The sequence below is a fragment of the Gavia stellata genome, chromosome 2, assembly GCF_030936135.1.
Source record: "Gavia stellata isolate bGavSte3 chromosome 2, bGavSte3.hap2, whole genome shotgun sequence".
NCBI classification, from domain to species: domain Eukaryota; kingdom Metazoa; phylum Chordata; class Aves; order Gaviiformes; family Gaviidae; genus Gavia; species Gavia stellata.
In genome coordinates, this window is record NC_082595.1 from 92,536,931 (window position 1) to 92,553,391 (window position 16,461).

At 36.6% G+C, this 16,461-nt stretch overlaps 1 protein-coding gene across 4 annotated transcripts in view; it reads right to left on the minus strand.

Moving 5' to 3' along the window:
• MYT1L (myelin transcription factor 1 like) overlaps positions 1 to 16,461 on the minus strand; it is a 129,220-nt gene that overhangs the window by 69,749 nt on the left and 43,010 nt on the right. For 3 of the 4 annotated variants that reach the window (XM_059828774.1, XM_059828767.1, XM_059828758.1), the window contains exons 5-8: positions 10,313 to 11,284; positions 5,604 to 5,738; positions 2,985 to 3,075; positions 562 to 669 (exon numbers count right to left, since the gene is read on the minus strand). In XM_059828774.1, the coding sequence (XP_059684757.1) occupies positions 562 to 669; positions 2,985 to 3,075; positions 5,604 to 5,738; positions 10,313 to 11,284 (1,306 nt within the window). Of the gene's footprint in view, positions 1 to 561; positions 670 to 2,984; positions 3,076 to 5,603; positions 5,739 to 10,306; positions 11,285 to 16,461 lie in introns of all 4 variants that reach the window. The other variant, XM_059828749.1, reaches the window with a different exon arrangement.

Here is a 16,461-nt window from a genome sequence, read left to right on the forward strand (position 1 = left end):
TGAAAATTTGGGACAAATTTTCTCTCTTTCCATCCTTCCTGACAGTGACTGGGGGAACAGAGACAAAGAACTAAGCCGGTCCTTATTTTGGAATCTAAGCTATACCTGCCATTTTTTCAAGTGTCCTGCCAAAAGGTGCACTACCAGTTTGGTAAGGTAAATAGGGCTTCTGGTTTAATTTAAACTGATATTTACTAGTAAAAGCCTGCTGAAAAAACCAAGACTTACCGGTAAATATTAGTTTATTCCCAAAAGATACCAACTTTTTTCACATTGTTCTTAGACTTTGCACTCCAGCAGTCATCTTTACACCAAACAATGCCTAAGACAAAAATGAGCTTTTCAGCTTTACATGTACTTGCCAAAATAATTACCAACCCTCCCCCATGTAAATTGAGTGGGAAATACACACTGTGAGAATTGGATCCAGAAGCCCTAATTCTAACTCTTCTTTAAAGGAGGTATATATGTATATACAACGTATATAAATATAAATTCTCAGATTAGGTGAATGTGTGATGAATTCTGCATAATAATAAGTATTATAGTGATTTCTAATACCTTAAAACCCGATCTGATGCCTGGTTTGATTTTGACACATCACAGTTCTGATGCTTCTCTTGAGCTTTAGCCAGTTTCTCTGCTGCAGCAATAGGACATCCAGAGAGGCTGCAATTACAGAAAGGAAATTTAATTGCCTTGTCCTGCGTAGTTTCACATTATAGCACTGATCCAATTACTCCTTCTCCTCCTTAGCCAGCATCAGGAAGAATCTGAAGGAAAAGAGTTTCCAAAAGCTTTTTGGTCATATGTGTGTTTTCTAGAATAGACTTCCTTTCTTCTGCTTTCAAAGTTGCATGGTAGATCTTACATCTGCTCTTCTTCTCTGACTGTACATGGGCAGATTATTCATGGATGTCAGCCAGTGAACATAACAGTAGGAGAGGAGAATATAAACTGGAATCTACTGTGCAGCTCTGCTAGCAGACTTGTGACCTTTATGCATCTACAAATGTTGCCAATGAAATGGCTCCTGAAGATGATAAAATGACAACACCATATAGGCCAAATCTTGCACTGCTTCACACCTCATTCAGCTCCATTAATTCCAATCTTTTTGCAAGGCGTATAAATGAGTGCAAAATTTGGCCTTGGGTCTCTAAGCCTATATCTCAACTATGTTATACTTAGTGTTTGTTCATGAATTTCAGCCACTAAAGTATGTTTTCTAATAGCAGATGATGAACATGAAAAGAACTTCTGCACTTGAATTGAAATTCAATGAAATTTGCAAATGCTGAACTATTATTGAAGTGACAATAATAAGCCTGATTCTTCTGGAAAAGATTTAGAACAGGGAAAAATAAATATATTGATGCCAGCAGATGGTGCTCTTAGTGAAGCTGTAAAAACCTGTGACCTGACAATGGAGGGGGTCCTTTCCTTGTCATAGTCTATTGCGTGCTTATGTGACCGCAGCTCTCTGTGTTCTCCACAGGAAAAGAAATTAAAATGAAAGGCAAATCAGTGCATTTCCCAGATGTTCCCTTCTCTACAGGAAATAAGGGGGGAAAAAAAGAATAAAAATAGTGAAGCAGAGCACAATGCCCCAAAAGCTGCAGAAAGAGGTGAGCACAGACTGCAGACTGCTCCCCCCAGCCCTCCCTCGCTGCCCTAGTTCTGCAGAGGGGTGAGGGTGCTCTGTGCAGTTTTGGAGTCATGCCAGAGGGCAGCTGCTGTCCACTGACATGCTCTTCTTCAGACACCTCAAATATGCTGGTAGATACTCAACCAGAAGTGAATGCTGCTTCAAGCAGCAGTAGTTCCCATAAAGCCTTCTCAGAGGTTTTTGCTGCATCTACTGGCAGCATCACTGCAGAGGAGAAAGGGGTACCAGAGCTTATTGCAGATGGGTTGGTACCCACAAGAGTCTTCCAGGAGACATGCAGTTAATATGAGGGCCTCTAGTAACCCAGAGCTTGATAAGACTGAACATCCAGTACCTGTGTAGTCCCTTAAACCTTCATGCTACAATTAAAAGTTAAAAAAGGAATTCGATAATAGGAACGTTGCACAGCTCCTTTTACCCTCTTACCCACACTTCCTGGATTTTTTAAAATTGTAAAGAAATAAGCAAGATCTCATTGTTCTGTGGGAAAACTATGATGTACTAAAAATTATAGTAACATTTTGATAATTTTCTTTTTTGTTTGACAGAATTTAATAGGCAATGGCATCCCTGTTATAAGAATCTATTACTAATTTTAGGAAACTATGGAAAAGTTGCCTTTTTTTCTTGATCTTCTTTTATTTGGCTAGAATATTTACATCTAACATTTCTGGTTTCTCATTTTTAAATTTAACGAGACATTTTCATAGTGTTTCTTAAACAGGGCAAATTCTCATTCAGTTTTAGCTGAATAAGTACTTTGGGGTTGAGACTGTGGCCAGTAGGAAAGCTAACTCTTTTAATGTCTGTGTACTTAAAATGCCATTTCTCACGTATTAAAAAAAATCATTTTTATGAGTAGAGTGGATTTTTTTCATGCACTATGAAATAATTCCTGAAGAGAGTGAAGTGTGAGAGCAAGAACTCTGCCCTAGTCCAGCTGATGTTGGCAGACTCTTCCTTCTCAATGCAACATACCCATAAGGAGTCATATCATTCGTTTCGTACCACTGCTGTTCAGCTAATATTGAAACAAAACAAAAAAAATCCACCCAAAAAGCTAAGGGATGCTTAAAATGTCTTCTGTGGATCAATTCACCCATACTGAAGCAAATGCACACTTGTCCTCCTCAGAAAATACATGAATAAATGTTAATCTTTAAAATGGATAAAGCACACGAAGCACCATCTGTCAATCTTAAGAACAAAACAACGAAACACACACTCATACCCCCCCTGCCAGTGGACTGCTAGAAGGGCTGCAGTTTGAAGGCACTGTTCCCTCTAGATTGGTGTCCAGCGACGGCATCCTTACCTTCGGTGGGAATTCCTGTTGCTATTTACGTGGCCCCGGCCTGTGCAGCCTGGTGTAGGACACTTAAGAACATTTTCATGCATGGCAAGAACTTGACAAGGAGAGTAAGAGAAAACAGCAGAGTATGAAAACAAGAAAAAAAAATCAAATCCCAGTATATATGAAACCATTTTAAAACAGAGCAGGATTCATTAACAACCAGCATTCCTCAAAATACACGTGACACACATAGCCAATAAAGCCTGATGAGGGAAGTAAGTATTGTGACCCTATGCTCATTAACACAGGGCAACAGTGAAAGTTATGAAGGTTACAGAACCTATAAACAAATGCAGCTCTGGTGCAACAGTGAAGCAGAAGACTTCCAACATCTTCTTCATACAAAAACACTGAGCAAAGATCAGCTCAACAATAAAGTGTGAGCTAGCAACGGTCCAATACAAAATTACGGACTAGAAAAATTCTTTCAGAAAATGTATGCATTCATAATGCATAGCTTTATAAACACAGTATCAAACTCGAGAGCTGAAAATCTGCTCTCAAGTTATACTGGTAGAACACTGAATTATTTGAAACACACCTCAGTACAGCCCTAAACATAATTTAACCCTAACTATAAGACAGCCCAATTGAGCTATGGGCCAGTTCTGCCCACTTCCACAAAGGCATATTTTCCATATCTATATGACGAGCAGAACTGGTCCTTTAATTTTTACATGTATTCTCTACAGATGTGAAAATTGCAATAGATAGAAATTTTTTTCAAAAAACTAAAAACTAAAAATAAGCACTTAAAAAATCGAGGGATGGTGGAAACAAAAAAGAAAACTGTGTAAAGAAGAAGTGGTACAAGCTTAAGCAAGTAAACTGATTTACATCATCCATTGCAAGCTGGACGGAAAACTTACTCCCAAGGCTGCTCAGAGCAGTACTCCTCTAAATCATAAAGCTCATGCTATGAAGTGCCAAATTATCATGAACTTTTTTGGTAACACTAAAGAGTTTTGTATAATGTGAGACATATCGGAACCCATGTCTCAGAGCTGGATGGCACTATATCACACTGGAACAAGGCCATCCAGCCCTTGCAAAGTTCTGATTTTCTCATACAAGAACTAGTCTGGAAGCCTGTATTTAGTTCTCACTCAAAAAAAGATCTAATAAAATCAGTGAATTCCTTGACTGAGTTAAGAACTGAATAAAAGCTGTTCAGAGACTTGAGAATTTAACCACATATACTGATTAAAAGATAACCATCATCATCACCCCATCATCAGTGTACTAAAATGTGTAAAGATACAAAAGCTTTACTCTGAAATTCCTACTATTCAAAGCTGTTCTTGAAACATGCTTCACAAGGCCAACATCACAGGAAAAAAATAAAAAGATGAGCTCACCTTTTTCATTTTAGTAGGTACAAGAGCATGCAAACAGTTTAAAGCTATATTCTTCTTTGATTTACAAAGTCTTCTAAAGAGCTTTTTATTTACCATTTGTAAAAACAAGAGAACTTTGAGCAACTGAATAAATATTTGTATTTCAGAAAATACAGGGTCTTGCAAAGCAGAGAAATTACTCTCTTTGTTCTAATGTATTCAGAGATCAACCAAGCTACAGCAAAGTTTCCTAAAGCATTTCCTCATTCGTTTACTTCTGGAAGAAGCTGCTCTACCATGAAAGAGGAGACATTTTATGTCTGCCACTCTTGGTGTGTTAATCTACTTCTGTTTTCCTATCCTTCAGAATCTACTTTCCTTTGGAAACTGGGGACCATTTTAGCCCTGACTGTCTTTATAACATTTTCTTTAGGCTGTTGTAAATCCATTGAGATTAGGTCTATAAGGACTGATGGACAGTGGGGATTTTAGGTCCATAGGCTTCAATGGAATAACTTGATTTTAAAATGGGTGTGAAAGAGAACTGGATCTTAGACACTTGCCTGGTGTAAATCAGCATAGAGCAATTAGCTTCAACAGAACTATGCCAATTCCACCAGCCAAGGAGGTGACTTCCAGGAACGGAGCCCTCTGCCTTCAGGAGAACATCCGTGAGCTCATATGGGTGGACCTCCTTTGCAGAGAATCCGCTGACATGGCAGAAATTCCACCCATGTGACTGACAGGGGATGTTTGCTCAAAATCCTGAGCTGTGTAACTAAGTAAACAGCCAAATTGTTATTTTTAATAATATAAACAAGTTTAATATAAATTATGTTTCAGACACAACAACAACAAAGGAAAGGGGTTGCAAGTTTTTCAAGTACAATTATTCCTGTACAAGACAACAGGGACAGTTGATGTGACATCAGCACGCAGAAGTAAAAGCAGTGCACATCTTCTGGAAACCTTTTTCTCTGTTGACTGAATACATCTATTTAAAAATAACCTCGCATTCTTAAAATCAAAGAATACAGCTTTAAAAGTTGTTCTTTTAGTGTAAAAGTTAGTAGAGAATGGAAATGATGGAATAAAGGAAAAAGTATAACACAGAACAGTTGACTAAGTTGAGACAAACCATACTGAAAAATGAAATTAATTTTTTAAATAAAAGGTTTAAAAAGCATGCTAGAAAAATCTTTGTAGTTTTATCCCCAGTTTCCATGAAACAATGTGAACTTACTTTCTGGAGGGACCCTATCTTTGTGTGGGCATCCTGACAAACTGCGGTGATGGGGGTAAAGCCCCGTTACATGGCCAGTTCCATCACACCCAGGGGTAGGACATTTGCTCTCTTTCTTTTCTGTTCTTGAGGGATCTATAATTTACAACAAATGTGTCAAGTGAATGATGCTTTTCACAGTTCTGTAAGAAGGTTCATTTAATCATGTCATTTACTCTTTGGTAAATGTTCTTACGAAAACTAGAAGAAAAAAAAAAAACCTTCTACTTCTTAACACAGTTCTGTCACTTCTATCTCATTATCTTCTTTTCAGACTGCAGGCTCCTATGATCACAGCAATATCCATTTCACGGTGATTGGAAAGTGACCTTTTTATAGCAAAGCCATACCACTGTCAATCAATGTTCTGCTGGCAAGCATCAGCTCGCGGGTGTAAGGTCATTTGGAAACTATTTAGTTGGAGTTTCCCTTCTTTACGTTCTTATTTTCCTGATGCATTAAGGTCTGCAAATGTACTGTCATAGCAGTTCAATGTCCTGAGAGTAGCAAACCCAGCTCTTTAGCATAACGATTCAACGATTCAGCACAAATAAATCCCTTTCCAAGGCTCACTGAAGAGATTACTCTTGTTTTCTTTAAATTCCTTATGAAGTGCTAGAAATTATGTAAATATTCCTTTATCTTCAATAAATTATGGTGGGGTAAAGTTTATAATCAGAATTACTGAAAGTATCACTGGCTGTGTAAATTTGGGCCATTACAAATATGCATCTATAATGCTTGAATATCCATATGCTTAAAAGGTTAATGATCTTTTAGAATGTTGTTGGATCTTCTGTTTACAAATCAATGAAAAGTCTAAATAGACATTTTTTCAACAAAATAAAGTTTTCTGCCAATAATGTAGCGGAACGGCTGGTGAGATTGAAACAGAACTGGAACTTTCTCACATACTTCATCAGCTTGTTTCGTTTTAACAGAACATCTGTAAAATAACATCCCTACCCTTCCAGCCCAGAACATGATACAAATTACATCTTATCACCCTGACCACAGTTGCTAGATTTTGGAGACTATTGCTAATCTTCATATTAGTATTAAGGAATAAAATTCAGGGTACTCTAACTGCTACCATTTTGGTTCAAGATCAGCCAACATCCCCCTTCCATTTTTTTAGTTCATCCTCCTTTCAATACCCAATCTGAGCTATCTTCATTTAAGTATTTTATGCTGCTCTTGTCATTACTCTGCTTCAGTATTTATTCTTTTGTCTCTGGAAAATAAGATTTTGCTACTTGTTTTCCATTAAGTCTTTCTTACATTAAATTCCATCCCAGCTTCAACAAATGCAACCCTCAGTACAATCAGTGGAAATTTCAGTACTTGCAGAACTTCACATACAACCCATTTTTTTCAGCATGAATCAATACAATACAGAGTTCACATTCAGTTGTGGACTTATTTTTCCTTGATTTCCCTCTGGTAGTTTTTATATATATATATGTATATATATATATACACACACACACACTTTTACATTCCAAGTTCTTCCAAAACACCTTCATTTTAGAGAATTTCTTTAGCTCATTGTAATGACTCTCCATGTCTTAAAACCATTCTTAAATTTTAATATGCTATTTAAACCTTGTCCTTTGCAAAAGAAATCCCTAATTATGAAAGTTTTATTTTACTTAATCTGCATGTTGACTGTAGAATACAAGTCTTTTTTTCATGCTCTTTAACGATAAATACACATATCAATCTATCTCCAAAGTGCTTTACAGTTATCACAACACTCCTGGAAATACCATAACCTTATACATCAGGAATTTGAAACAAAGAGATCAAGAGGTTAAACCCAAGGCCACAGAAGGAGGAAAAGTCAGAGGAGGGATTTGAATTCCTGCCAGATAGGCCTGTGCTGAGACCACTAGAACAGCAAGCCCACAGCTACATACATACACAACTCTAAGCAACTCTTCATGTCAAATACTTTGGGATGTGTAAAAGTATTAGATAAGTGAATAAGTAATGTAAATGAAATATAAATTATGTAAATATAACAATATTCAAGGACTGCAAAAAATGTAGATGATTAATAGACCATAATGGCTTTTTAGAGACTTTAAACTAGAGGAACTTAGCTACTCCCCATTGTCAGAACTCTGCCAAAGTCAATGAAGGTATTCTAATTTAGAGCAGCTGAGGATCCGAACACTTACATCCTACAGTGTCAAGCAAATCCTCCTCTGTATTCAAGTCCGTGCTATAAAGTTATAGCATGTATCACATCCTTAAGAGCCCTTATGGTCTAATGAGTCAGAAAAGATGCTGTATACTATTCTTAATGATTTCAAAACTTGCATAAAATTGTACTTGCACAATTTCCCATTGCTTTTAATGGAAGATATTTGACTAAACTTTCCACAACTTTATACAAAACACCAGAATCTCTTTTGTAAATCCTTTTCTGGTAATTGGGAGAAATATTGCATAGTTCTATTTAATTCTGTAACCTTTCCTCACTCCTTGCCACAATGGGAGTATTGCTTAAGTGAAGGTTGTCAGAGGACTCAAAAGGTTTTAAAATTCATAAATTTGAGAAGAAAGGCTGTTTAGAAGTCTTTCAATGGCAGGGAAAAAATGGTTAGTGGTCCCTTAACAGTTGTTTCGGTGATCTCACAAAGCAGAACTCCTGAAGCCAGGAGGTAGTTCTCACTGCAAACTTGCATACCCAAAAAGTTTCCACTTAACCATATCATACATATCTGTGGGTATCTCTTCCAGGAGTGTTTGGAAGATAATGTGTGAGTGGAGAACAAATGATATAAGCAGTTGTCTTAAAGCTTCCTCTCTCAACAACTACCAGCATGTTTCCTATGTTTTTTAAAGTAAGGAAGGAATAAGATTTTCTTTCTTCCTTTATTAAAAAAGCATAGAATGATCCACTCCACAAGGTTTCTTGGTCCAAACTACCACAATATTTAGTCCCTGGCTGAGGTTTGGACCTGTTATCAATTCAGCCTGCAGCTCCCAAGAGATAGGATGGTTAAAGAAGCTCTAGAATTTACTGAAATAGGAAGTCCACACTTTTGTCACTTTCAGAAATTATATAGTCTCTTTGGAGACAGCAGATCTATATGCATAAATGCTTCCCCAGGCATACAAAGACTGGAAGGGCTGGACAACACCAGAGTTAAGAAGCTCTTCAAAAATTAATATTGGTTTGCCATGTTTTCTGTGGTTTTATTAGAGACATATATTCAAAGGGAAATGTACCTACTATAGGTCATATGCGAACAACATTTAGCACAACATCCACATGGCTATGCAGTAATACACTAACTAAATAAAGTTGTCTTCCCCAAATACCCGAAGTTACTACAGCACTCACTGGACCATATATTTCTGTTTAAAACAAACAAAACCTCACTAAAATACATTGCAGAAGAGTGATTGATATCAGTAATTTCTATGCTTTTCTAAAAGACTGGTCATTACTTTTCTTTAAGGCTTGTAAAAAAGATCAAAACCTTTCTTGGACCAAGATGTTGTCTGCCTGCCTGAATGTCACAGGCAGATCTTAGGGTATTACTCTTTCAAAACAGTGATTTATAAAAAGGAGAAAAATGCCCACCATCTCAGTTGTAAAGGGAAACCAAATATTTTTACAACAAATGCAAGATGAACCCAGTCCCTGCTTAACATCTCCCAAGAAATACCACGACCTCAACTTCCACTAAAGTCAATGGGAATCAGGGGTGTTCAATGAGTCTCAGGAGGTATTGAACACTTTATACAACACGGCCCTACATGTATGGATGTAGATACATTGAAGAGGGGTGTGGTAATAAAAACACACCATCACCATGATAATCCCATAAATTAAAAGGTATTCTAAAGGTAACCTTTAGTGTGTTCTTTTTTTTTTTCTTTTTTTTTTTTTTTTTCTTTTATATTGAATTATGGTCAAGGCAGCACCTTAACTGTTTCCACAATGGAATGAAACCAGTGAAGTGGAATGCACATAAGAAAGAAATTGCTATTGATCTCAGCCCAGGCCACACCATGCCTTGCATAGCAAATGGTTTCCATTACCTTACTATCTTAAGATAATTAATGTGCAGTCACTGCCCCTATCTTATGTTATCGGTCATTCGGATACTGTTCAATTTCTATCAGGCAATTCTACATTTTAGATGGGAGAGGCTTCATCAATAACTGTCATTTGATGATAATTTTATAAATCACGATGCCACCTACCCAGTTCAAATCTGTAAAATATGCAGTTCATAGCTGATTGACTACCTGCTACATGAAAACCCACTCTCCGATACAGTTTGCAACATAATTCTCTTCATTGTTTTTTAATTATTGCTATAAAATATATTAAAAACTTGAGAAAAATCTTTGCCTCTTTCAACATGATCTCTTATTTGTTTTGTTTCCCTGAAAAGTTATTTGTTTAATTTCGCCAAATGGTATTCACTGAAATACTGTACATATTTCTAACACTGCAGAACGATTTTTTTTTATTTTACGACCACCGCATGATGCTATTTTACAATCATGCCATACTACTACGATTTAAATAAAGTTCCCATTTTGTGGAATGAATAACTTCATTTCAGAATTCTATGCAAAACTTAACAAATTAACTCACACTTTCTCATGACATAACATACGGTATATAGAAATATTACCTTTACCATAATATGGCTTTTTGACATGGCCGTCACTGGGTTTAGGCTTCCTGTCATCTCCAGAAAGGTGTCTTGGAGACTGTTCCTCAAATGATCTCATATTATCCCTCCTTCCAGCTTCCACTGCCATTTTTTCTCTCATGGCTTTTGCTCTCTCAGTTTCCAAAGCAATTGCTTTTTCAAGCAGGGTTAAGTTACCTTTTGTCATATCAAATACTTCTTCAGACCTATCTGAAGTAATAGAGGTGGTATCATCGTCTCTTTCATGACAACCATCCTCCTTTGCACAGCTAGAAAAAGTCCTAGATCTGGGGCTCAACTGTTCTTCAAGCCTCATTAGGTTCATCATATCAGAGTAATTCCGGTCTGGTGTTCTTCCTTGGAAGTCATCTTCTTGCCTGACATGCTGACGAGTGTTCATGTTTTGCTGTTGATTTCTTTCCTGTGGGTTTGTCTCACTGAGTTTCCTAGCCAGATCAAAACACTGGTTCCTTAAGCACTCCAAACTGCTGAGACACACCTCTTCATCACTCTCCTCCACCATTTTTTCTGTAAGTCCATTGTTCACAGGCTTCCCTAGCATTACAAAGTTCATATTCCTATTATCTTGCTGTGAAGTATTGTCTGCATAATTTCTGTCATTAATGTTTTCTGAAAGCACTACACCATGTCCTTGTGCTAATAATTTAAGGGAGTCCACTGTTTCCCTAACAACATCACTGTCTAAATCTAAACTCAGCTCACTTTTCCGACCAATATTTTCATTTTTGTCACTATCATCTTCCAGACTATTAGATGTATTGCTGTTCATTTCTGATTCTGTCCTGGCTCTGTATGCTGCATCCTCTGCAATTTTGCCAAGATTTAACAATGACTTGGCCACCAGTTCATCGTAATTATCATACTCATCATTATTGTTATCGTCTTTTTCTGTGTCTTGCATTATTCGAGTATTGTGACAATTCATTTGATGGTCTTCTGCATAAAAAACAGAAACAAAGAAAGAAACAAAGAAAGAAAGAAAAAGGAAAAGAAAAGAAAAAAGTGGCTACAATTGGAACTGTTGTTGCAATCACACGGACAGAAAACAAACTGCATGTCAAATATTGTTAATCATACAGCAATTCTATAACACTAAGGCCCATGTGAAGTGAATTTCTCTATAGTCCATAAGGCTATTTTTGTTTATTTGCTATTCACATGAATTTCTTTCACATAACCGATAAGAAGGCGGCAATCAAATATGCTAATTACTACTACTGCTAAATATTATGGCATAAATACTTATGTTTCTCCTTTCACTTCTATATTTACAGTTTTACGGGGTTTGTTACAATCATATTACTAATATGACAGAATTGCCTAGGTTTCCAACTTCGCTCACTCCTGTATTTCCTGTAAATATGGTAGATGGCAAAGGAGTGAGTACTACTGGATTTATTCTCTTATTGATGAACGCCATTCACCAAAAGGAAAGAATATACATCAAGCAGGAAATTGTCACTTTTTTAACACCATACATGCCATTAACACTAGATAACCAATAACTATACACAAAGATCAAAATGGCATTTTACTTAGTGAATCCATCAGTAGAAATCAAAATCTCTCAGTTTAACTATGCAAACTGTGGAGAAGCAAGAATTTTAAAAGAGTTGTTACATGAAAGGAAGATAGAAGCAATTATACGCACAATATAATTTTAAGTAAATATCCTAGCCCAAATTATATGGTCATTCATGTATGATAGGGCTGTTATCTACTGTCCTGTGTATTGTAACATAATGGTGCAGAGTTACCATATTTTACTTAGCTTTGTTTTAGTACTGTTGAATAATAGAGGGACAACTTAATAAGATGGAGCCAATGTGAGGCCCTGAGGGTGAGATTCATCTCATCTAACTTTAGACAAGAGCAAGGCAGGCATCTATATCCGAGTAAGTTATTAGATGTTCCCGTCCTTAGTCAGTGAGAGAAGCAGACACTTTAAGGATACAGTCCACCTGATTTGGTTAAGATATCTTCTTGAGAATAAAATCAATAACTACTAAAAGTACCTGTTTCTCTTCATTGATAAAAAAGGGACTCAGATTAGATGCCTACCTTAAAGATATCCATATTTGGTCAGATGAATATCATCCAGAGAGCATTTTCTGATATCTCATGTTCACTCAGAAGTTATGTCATTCTTAGACCCATTCTTAAAACACATATACATTCATCATTATTTACTAATGAATGTCTCATAAATTATATTTTGATCATCGGCTACTCAAGCAATATTTAAATGTTTTGCATTACAACTGGAAAAGAAAGTTCCTAAATCTGTCATTACATTGATATGCTACACCAGTTTTTCAGCTGGTGCAAATTGAAAGAAACCAGTAGAGCTAGGACAATTAACACCTCCTCAAGAGCTAGTCCATCAACTTCTGATAGCACCTTCTCAGCTCAGATGTATTTTCAACACTGGTACACCTAAACACGTAGCATTTTCTAAAGTGTGACTTTTATGTTTTGGGTTAAACAAATCGAGGTGGGAAATTTCAGGTAGTAGGTGGCTTGTACACTAACGTTTTGATGATAGGAAATAATTTTTGATTAAAATAATTTTTATGTCAGTGGACAAGATAATAAATCAGAGTTTTAAATACAAAGCTCAACAGCACAATATTTAATATTTCAGCCACAAGATAGTATTCCTTCTACACAGTGGTTAGGGATCCTGGGATGATAGTAGGCTGTAGTTAAGCAACAGAACTGGTAGATGACTAGGCTATGTCTAGGGAAAAAATGCTCTAAATGTAAAATATTGTATACCATATATTATCTACTTGAATACAGTGGGAAGATAATTGATAGGGAAGGATGTATGGTATTTTTACATGACAAGATATTCCAAGTCAATAGTGGGTTACCTATTTATGATCAAAGGTGGTTTTATTTTAGTTGCTGTTGTTCTCAAGATAATCATAATTCACATTTACGTTTCAGTCCCTCAAAAATTAAGCATATCAGAGTATCACATTTTCAGTGTAAAAGTAAGGGATGCCACTTACACTTCCTATTTGAAAAATTTCCATCTTGCACGACTGCATGGAAATAGGCAGTTAAGGATTACTGGATAATTACTTTGTGGCATTTGAAAAGCGAATGTTTTAATACACCAATAATAATTCTCTAAAGTGAAATATAAAAACAAAACCCACATTAATTTAAATGTTAAGGACAAAACCTGATGCCAAGAAGACTGTTCAGTAGAAACTGCTGCTTTTGTGGGGTGCTTCTTGTAATTGCGTCCGATGGGCAGTCAGATGTAGCAGAAGGAAGATCAAAGTAATTAAAGAAGCAATGAGCTATAGCTCCAAAATTTCCAGTGCCTTCAAGTTTAGGATGAGATATCTACAAACACTGGTGAAATCAGTGCAAATCTAGCTCTAACAGGGTACTGAAATAAAGAGTAGAAAACCCCCCACATTTTCTCAAGCCATCCAGAGAACTGTTCAGGTACGCAGTGACTATTCTAGGCCAACTTTTGAAATGTGAACGGTTTCAGGGTGTGTTTGATAAAAAAGGGGGTTTGTGTCTGTTTTTACATGAATGACAATCATGTAAATGATCACCAATGGGAGGAATATGGTATACTTTGCCTCCGCAACAGTGAAAAGTCAAAATATGGATCACATACTGTATGAGTGAAGACATGTAAATTCCTTTTGAGTAGGTGAAGCTGGGTGAAAGCTGTGACTATAGTATTTTTTATTCTGTTTATTTGGTTATATCCTTTTCAGTTCTCCTGCCCGTTCAATTCTAAAAAGAGGAAGAAAAAAAAGGTGGTGGAGGAGAAGAAAGTGTAAAGCATGAATCCCGGATGAGAGAGGCAGGAAAACAAAATATTTTAATCAAGTTTCATTCCTCCTCTTTTAATTTTTGGCCTTTTCTTGCATCTACTTTCTTTAGCAACTATTTTGCTCATGTTTCTTATCTCTATGCAGCAGTTAATTTTAATGAAAAGGATATTCATATATACTATGGCATCTCCTCAATAACAGCCTGTTGGATGCTGAGCCTGCATGTGAAGCACCTGTGTCACATGTTTATTAAACTGAAATTTTAAGTACTGAATTAGTTTGTGTATTAGTTAAGGGTCTTCTGGAAAGTATGTTAGCCTAGCAGCTCTAAGTGAACCTATGTGCCTTTTCTTTGATTCAGCTCTGTAAAATCTAATCTTGCTTTCATGTCACATTTCTATGATTTCTAAGATTTAACCTTTAACTTGGTAACTACGTTTACACTGCGCTGTTTAATGGCTGTTTGTTAAAGGACTGCAAAGCATATAGGACTAAAACACCTACTCTACCCTCTACATAAGAAGTTTTGTAATCATTGACCCAAATTGCAGTTTTTATTTGGAGAAGAGGCTGAGTTTGTCTCAAAAAGACACAAGTTAGCCAGTTTAGGTGAAGACTAGACAAAGTTATCACATATCCTTCTTCTGTTAGCTTTAGGGATGCATGGACAAGAAATATGCAACACAGTTTAAAAAGAATATCAGATTATTTTAGCCCTCATCTGCACAATACTACGACAATTTATGTACTCTTGATTGCAAAATTTGTTCTTTTTAACTCCCAGCAGATACACAAATGACAGGAGGGAAATTATTGTGAAGAGTATTTGGAATAGCTATAAAGAGCTGGAAGCCTCTAGCCATCTCAACAGAAGTGGACTCTTGTATTGCACTAAAAAAAGTGAATAATTTGATTTCTTATCCCACCTTTCATCCAAGGATCTCAAAGCACTTTACAAACATTATTTTTAAAAGCCTCACAACACCCCTGTGAGGTAGGTATTTTAACCCCATTTTACAGATGGGAAATTGAGACACCGAGAAGTTGAGCGACTCTTTCCATGCCGGGAGTCACTGGAGAATAAGGACTACAGCCTCTACGTCCTTGATTGTTTCCTCCCTTTGTTGTTATCACATCCATATTTAAACAATTTTTTGGCAAAAGAAATGGCTTGCTGTTTTTAGTGTAGGGAGTCATGCAAAACAGCACCTTCTTTTTGAAAAGGGAAATATACAGCATTTAGATTGAGAGATTCTGCAGAGAGAGGCAATGATACTTCAGTAATAGCAGCTACATTCCTACCAAAGGCCAAAGACTTCAGAAACAAGACTTTCCAAATCTGTGATCTCTGTATCAAATTACTTACTTTCTCCCAAGCGTGGGAAAACATGACAGCTAACAAGCTGAACCTGTATGTGGTCATACAGGCTTCCTGCCCAGATGGATGGTTTCATTATCCAAGCAGCATTGCCTGTTTTAAAACACTTCACTGCTCTTGCTACTGCCACTTGTCCGTTCCTAAGTGCTCAGCATATGATACTACTGCATCACCATTTTTCTCCCTCTAAGCTGTAAAGTGAGGTGCATGCATACATCTCCACATTACAATCTATGATAGCTGGTCTATGAGAAATTTTTAGCAAGACAATGTTGGCAGAAATGAATCCCAAATCTTAGAAAGTTACAGCATCGTATGGGGCAGGGGTTTGTTTGTACATTGCCTTCTCATCTGGGAAAATCTTATGAGTAAGGAAACTGAAGAGGTGGAGAACTTAGTGAGCTCTCAACAACTTCTCTACTCCACCCTGAAGAAATAGAGCAAACATGTAACTCTCCAAGGGCCTAAGAAGGTGTCTAGAAGTCTGAACAATCCTATGACATGGGATTTGGATCAGAGCCCAAGCCTTTGAATATGCCTATTTCAGGGACGTACTGAACACTGAAGTTGACCATGTGCAATTCTTTCTCCATTTCTGCAAAAGTTCCTGAAGTTCTTCTACGTTGTAAGTACTTTAGGTAAAGACACAAACAATTTGTTTTTACAGTAGTTGATTCCTTTACGGACTTTAGATCACCTAATGAAAGTCAAAAGAAAAAGATAACTCTTCACTTGTTCACTTGATGCAATCTAATTATTCCATTATATCTAATTTTTTTTTCACTCCTCCCCCTCAGCCTGCTACATCTACTTATAACAGTTATAATACTGGGATTTACTGTTTATACTTTTGTACAATAATTACAGTATTCAACTATTAACCAATGCTTAAAGTAAAATAAATGAAGAGTAGAAGTCATTAAGGA